This window comes from Strongylocentrotus purpuratus, unplaced genomic scaffold, assembly GCF_000002235.5.
Source record: "Strongylocentrotus purpuratus isolate Spur 01 unplaced genomic scaffold, Spur_5.0 spur5_scaffold_11, whole genome shotgun sequence".
Taxonomy (NCBI): Eukaryota; Metazoa; Echinodermata; class Echinoidea; order Camarodonta; family Strongylocentrotidae; genus Strongylocentrotus; species Strongylocentrotus purpuratus.
The window spans coordinates 21,755,621-21,762,614 of NW_022145596.1; the positions used below are offsets into that span (position 1 = coordinate 21,755,621).

At 39.1% G+C, this 6,994-nt stretch overlaps 1 protein-coding gene across 1 annotated transcript; it reads right to left on the reverse strand.

The window, feature by feature from the left end:
* Positions 1–3,365: 3,365 nt before the first annotated feature.
* On the reverse strand, positions 3,366–6,246 carry LOC115922282. The gene is made up of 2 exons (XM_030980895.1): positions 6,169–6,246; positions 3,366–4,324 (listed from the first exon to the last, which is right to left on the reverse strand). Exon 2 carries the CDS (start codon positions 4,272–4,274, stop codon positions 3,504–3,506), a length of 771 nt encoding a protein of 256 aa, XP_030836755.1. The 5' UTR covers positions 4,275–4,324; positions 6,169–6,246; the 3' UTR covers positions 3,366–3,503.
* Between the last annotated feature and the right edge of the window lie 748 nt (positions 6,247–6,994).

Sequence of the window (6,994 nt, forward strand, 5' to 3'; positions counted from 1 at the left end):
TCTTGTACCTGTCACGGACTGTGATGAAGACTTCTTGCATATGCAATCGAACATGCAATCCACTTTGCGGCAATGATTACTCAGTTCTTGCACCGGTCTTGCTTCATCTAGATTGCTACATATGCATCCAAGACGACAGTATTCCTGGTATTCCTTACATTTCCCCCCAACTTTAGTCTCAGACGGAGCCTGACCTTCTTCACTTTTGGATTCTTTGCTTGCAATGTTACTTTCTTCTTGTAAAAGATCCCCATCTTTTCCACTAGGTGAGAGATTCATGTTCAAGATGGATGGTAGGTTTTCATCAGCATATGGTCGATCTTCATTACTTTCTTCTGGCTCCTGCTTAATATTTTTAGTGCCTTGCACCTCGGCCTCATCAGATTGGCGTTTACCCGTAGCTTTATCAGACAAGGAAAGAACATTTCTGACGTCAAGAAATCCTTGAGACTTGTCACCAACCTTGCTGACATCTTGCCGCTCTCTCGCAAATAGAGGTCTCGCAAATGATTTTCCATAGCTAGTAAATGGAAGCTTGGGTAGTTTTCTAACCAAGTCATCAGGTCCAGTCCCAAAGACAAACCCGTCCTTGATTCTATACTTGTTTTTATCTTTGTGTTTCTCCTTTTTCTTCTTTTTCTTCTTCTTTTTCTCACCTCTGTGTTCATTATGAGAATCCTTGAGAAGTAAGCTGCTGTAGCTTGGAGAAGCAACATTCAATGGTTTTTGTCTCTTGAGTGCCATGTCCAGCGTCTTCACAGAATGACTCTGTCTACTTGGTACTTTGAAGACTACCTTGGCATTGCTCACAGATATTGTAGAAGGGGAGATGAGAGGCTTCATCTTATTGTTCATGCCAACTCCTTGCAGAAGATCTTCAAGCGCATCACTCACAAATGCAGATTTCTTTGAAGCGACAGGTTTTTCGAAAGGTTTGAAGGGGAGACTCTCCTCTACCGGAAGCCTTGCACTGGGCTGTGGTACGGTACTTTTTGTGACAGCGGAGGATGATGGTAATTGTAGCTGTTGAACATTGACTGGAATGTGGGAAGTAGGACTCTTTACAGGCACTGTGCTTTCCCTAGGTTTAGTGGACAAGGCTAGAGGACTCTGCTCAACTTTTGTGGGAGATGTGCTCTTTGCTTTGGTTACAAGCTTCAATTTCAGAGATGGTCTCTCCGATGGAGCATGCAATTCCTTTTGACAAACTGCCCACTCTTGATGTCTAGCCTCACTTCTTTTCGTCTCTGTCTCTTTCTTTGACTGCTCAGAGCTCTGCACTTTGCTAATGCTCTTCTGCAAATCTGGAAAATGTCCATGCTTCAGTCCAACAACCTTCCCTGTATCCGAGGGCTTCTCTGCATGCTCTTTTTTACAGTCTTTGTCTATGCTACTTTTCCTCACTTGCAAACTTGAGAAATGTCTATGTCTCGAAAGCCCAACAAAATTTGAATGCCTGCCATGCCCTCTGGCATGTGATGTGTGGCCAATTTCCGACTTTGACCTATGCTTTTTCTTATGCTTTGGTTTTTTGTATGACAGTCTTTCAAGTTCTTCGTTTCGCACATTCACAACTAGATCATTTTTCTTGACTGCATCCAGAGCAACTCCTTTTCTACTAAGAACAGGATGGACTATTTCTGTAAGACCCTTGCTTTCCATGGACCACAGTAAATCCTGTTCAAGAGCCTTTATCTTTGCCTCCATTGGGTTCTTCCTTCTCTTTTTCATCTTAACATTTTTCACAGCAGGGTACACACATTTCTTGGAAGGAACTTTGTTTGTTTGAGTAGGCTTTCTCTGCATTTTCAGCTTCATTGCCTTGGAATATGATACAAGATCATCCCTAGTTTCAAATGCTAAGAATGGTACGTTGTCCACATTTTCTTCGTCCGGTGCAGGGAAGATTGGAGAAGACAAGGATGCCTCTCTCTCACCAAGGGATGATGGATTCACCTCCAGACACAGTTCCGGAGGTTGACTGTTCTGGGGAGGTATGTCTTTCTGCCTGCTCCCTTGTCCATCTCCTGTACCCGTTTCTGGTGTCAGGCTGGGAATACTAGTACCTGGTGACTTTATATTTGTCAAAGAAGGGAGACCGTGATCTGATGAATTGTTACCAGATAAAAAAATGCCTGGTGTATCGTGCGACTCATTACGAAAAGACAAAGTTGGGAGTCCGGTGTCTGGTGCGTTGTTATTTGACAAAGTGTTGGCAGTATTAAGTTCAGTATGTTTTGTCCTTGTTGATTTGTTCCTTTCGCCCGAGCAACTTCCAGATAGTACTATCGAGTCTTTTGACGAAGCAGAAAGATATGAGCTGCTGTAGGGGTTACCTGTATCAATTTGAAGCTTTACAATGTTTTTAGGCGACAATGGCTTTTTCGCACTACCAAAGAGACTGAATATGTTCCTGGCGGACTCTGTTGCATTGCTATGGCCAGATTCTTCAGTTTGATTGAGGGAATCTGTTCCACTTGTTCCTTGAATTTCATCATACTGCATGTTTGAGGGCTCACTATCTTCAACCAGCGTCTTTGAATCCTGACTTGCTTCAAGATTCCTGTTTGAATGCTTGATCGCTTCATGTTGCATGTTTGAATGAGAGTCACTCTGAAAAGTACTGGACTCTAACAAGCTATCCAATTCCTGTAGAAGATGATGTGTGTTTGGTTGAGCTTGTAACTTTGGAGGGCCTTCTTCTAAACTCCTGCTCCTGTGGATACGTGTATCTGCATTCCTGAGAGTGGCATTGGCTGTCTCTAAGATTCTCTCACTACAGCTTTTTGACAAAGCACCTGATTTCTCAACTTCATGGAGTCTCTCAACAAATCTCGCATCACTCTCTGTTTTGGACACACCAAAGCTGTTCAGAGATTCATTACCTACGGATGGTAAACTATCATCCAGACCCAGTGAAGAGTTCGCATCCCCACCGAATGAACTGCTGAGGTCAACATCCTGGAAGTCACTGTTTCTTTCTCCCTCTGACTGCAGACTCCACACACGTAGGACATGACTTTCCTCTTCATCCTGTACCTTACTGGAGTCTTCATCATTATCTGATGGAGAATCAGCATGGGCTTGCTCATCAATGAATAGACACTCGCTATCATCAAGTTCACTTGACACATTACTTGGATATCGCTTATGCTCAATTTCTGCCGGTAATGTCAGAGTAGGCATAGCTATGTCCTTGCTGGGTCCTTCCTCAAGTTTTGTAGGGCTGGCTGTGCCACTCGTAGCATCCTCTGCTAATGAAGCGTCTTTATCTTGATTTTGGTTTGTCGAGACCAATTCCCCAGTGTCGGGAAGTGCATTTTCTCCTCTTTTGTTTCTTGTTTTACTACCACTTTCCTTCATCCTAGAATGTTCTACCGTCACAGAATTTTCCTTTTTATCTCTAGCACTTGAGCAAATCCTTGCTTGCTCTCTCAGATGAAGTATATTGCAATTTTGCTCATAATTCTCTTCCTTCTTTGAGCTCTTTTTTCTGATGTCTTTTAAGTTTTTGTTTCTTGACACAACTGTTGCCCTTTACCTACTCTGCTGTCACGATGCTCTGTTGCAGCGTTACTTGCATCATTTTGAGAGTCCAATGTAACTCTATCATGTTCTGAAGTCGCACTAACTTCCGGGCTAGCAGAAACATCTGGCTTTTTCCCCAGATGTGCAAAGAAGTTCCTTGAAGCACTTTTCAGTGGTTTCATTTTTGACAAGAGATTGAAAGAAGTTGGACTGATCTTTTTGGTGAGCTCTGCCTTAGACTCCTCTCTCTTTCTAATCCTTGGATCTCGTGATGGAGCTCTTTTGACACGTTGAGGTGTAAGATGGTCATCATCGCTTTTACCAGAACCATTGGTGATGGAATCTACCTGGGATGCGTTTTCATCTACCTTCTCTTTTGGAGCTGAAAAGAGTGACCAGAGGCTTCTCTGATCTGGACTTTTCTTCTCACTCCTGGCGCCATTTTCGACATTCCCCGATCCGCTGCTCATGTCACTGTTCAATGCTGCAGCTTCTGGAATGCTCTCCTTGTCATTCGCGACGACCATTGGAGTTAGAAGCTCGTCCCTGGTGCCTTGACGCACTCTTGCGCTCAGGGACCATCCGGGGCTCTTCCATGTTGTTGGTGATGACTTCACTGGGACACGGTTGGCATTGGACTTCAGTTTTAAGGCTTGTCTCATTCTCAGCTGCTCCTGGTGGGCTGCATTCGGCCTCCCACTGTAGGTTGACTTCCTCGCATTGCTCTTGATCTTTATTGATTCCATGATGTTTTCCGATGTTTGATGTTCTCCAAGAGACCATGCTGCACAGAGGACTGCATAAAAATAAAATAAATAAAGCATTTACACAAAGGGATGATTATGTGTAATGTATAATATACAACATACATTTATGACTCTTATCCGCGTATTTCATCCATGAATAAAAAAATCTCTTGATGTGATTACAGGGGTGAAAGTGACCACTGAAGAAAAAAAAGTCCCCCCCCCCCCCTTGAGTAAAAATAAAAATAAAAAGGATTCAGGGGGAAAAGAATGGCATCTAACAACATTTCCCCCTTTTGAGTAAGAAAATTGGGGAAAAATACAGAAAAAGTCTGGAAAAATAAAGGAAATAAAGAAAAGAAAAAAAAAAAATCAAAAATATAATAATCAGGCAACCAATTTAAATCAGGTAATTATCAGGCCTGCTACATGTGTGATTAATGGTAGCGATACCAAAGAGCACCATTATTCCAAGGTCATTACATGGAATTCTTCTATTTTTTGGATGGAATATTTGGGGAAAAAGTACATGTCGTATGGGACAGATTGCACAATATACATGTAGCTCCCAAACTTGGAAGTATAATACTAAATAAGAAACAAAGCTAAAAAAACAGATATACTTCAAAACAGAGAAAGAAAGAGAGAGAGAACATTATCATACTATAATTTTAAATAAGCTCAAACAAACCTAATTAGGATCAGTTCTAAGCAAGATATTAACTTTAACCATGTTTATCAACATCTTTAGATTGGAAACACAATCTGCCATCATGATCATATCATATTTTGAATATTTTAAACTGATAGCACTTTAAAGTTACATCCAATGCACAAACAAAACATTTACATGCACAATGTATTTACTTTTTACCAAAATCTAAGCTTATATTTACTATATAACACAGCATGAGTGCTGATTTTACATGTACATGAACATTTCAAATGTAATGGTGACCTCATTTGGCATTTGCCCTCAGACAAAAAATAAGAAGATCAGTTTCTAAATGACACATTTTTAGTAACTACATGTACTATTCCTGTTATGAATACACAGAGACCATTTTAAATACACAAGGAGGTCCACACAGGGTTTAAACATGTAAAAGCAACAGGTTGGAATTTTTATTATACAGGATTGAGAATCAGCTCTATGTTTGAATTTTGATAGTAAAGGTCTCAAAATTAACTCAATGTTTCAATTTCAAATGTACAGGTTCATAACTTCATTCTCACCCTAAATTATTTATGAAGTATTAACATGTGTTTGAAAGTGCTTTCAAATATGGTTTAGATTGCATCAGAGTGCATCTTAGAACCTTAGAGCCTTTAATCTGGCCTCAAGGAACCTTTATAGTTTATATTCCTTTCACATTCCAATTTTAAATGTTTAAATTTTTGCTTGGGGACCATCCTAGAAACATGTATCTCGTTCACAAACTAAGGACTCTATACTATTTAAAGACAAATAAATAAAAAGGCAATCTATAGAGTTATGACAGAAGGAAAATTCTCACAGAATCAAGATTATGTATAAATGATATCTGCTGCTAAACATTGAAACATATATACAACAGTTTTAATGAGTAATGAAAGATAAGAAAACCAATACAAACAGAGTATCCTGACACATGTATGATTATGTACAAATTGAGAGTTGGGCTTTTTACAAATTGTAATTTCCAGCAAAAATTCTTATTTTGCTGCTCTTCACCAACCCCTCTACTGCAAGATAAACAATACAGAATCAGCTTGAGTTTAAATTCATTCTGATACCCCCCCCCCCCCCAAAAAAAAAAAATAAATATATATAATAAATATATATAAATAAATAAATAATAATAAATAATAAATGTCCTTTAGATTAAATGTCAAAGGTGAATATGATACTTACCACACAGAAATATGAATCTATTTTTCTATTCCATTCATTTATGTCACTTCACATCCACAGACGTAATGTTATCTGCAGAGAAAAAAGAGAGAAAGAAAGCGAGAGAATGGATTAAAAAATCATCACCATTTTGCAAAACTTTGTTAACCAATATTACAAGATCACACACTTCTTTTCATTTTTTTTCAAAATGAAACTCGAATCCTTTTTTTAAAAATGAAACTCGAATCCTTTTTAAAAAATAAAACTCGAATCCTTTTTGATCTACAATCACATGTACCTTACCTATTGGGGGATTCTGTGCAATGTACTGTATGACGTTTCTTTTTTTACGTGTCTTTTTTTACTGCAGGGCAAATGATTTAGAACTGATTTGTGCCATTTACTTTCAAGACTTAAAGAGAAGGTTGAGTTCTGGAAGAGGTGAAAAATAATTTGTGAGCATTACTCATTCTATTATGCAAGTGTGGAAGAACATTAGTTAAGACATGTTCCCTGAAAAGCATGGCTCTTCAAATGCCTTCATATTCTAAATATGCATGTAACATCGTAAAAATCGGGGGGGGGCCGGCTTTTTACGCCACGTGTTCATGTAGTCCCATATACATCTTTCTGTACAAGTGTTTGTAACTTTACCAAGACTTGGCCACATTTCTTATCATTTTGATGATTCCAAAACCTTGCAATACACACAAATTCTTATATGCTAGATGATCAACCTTTTCTGGTCGCTTCCACACCGTTTCTTTCACAATGCAATCGCACGACCATGCAGAACTCAACTTCATCTTTAATGTCATTAATTACTAAAACACAAATTACACTG

Excerpts from the sequence above, each read along its gene's own strand:
- LOC115922282 (XM_030980895.1), bottom strand. The coding sequence starts at position 4,274 with ATGGAATCAATAAAGATCAAGAGCAATGCGAGGAAGTCAACCTACAGT.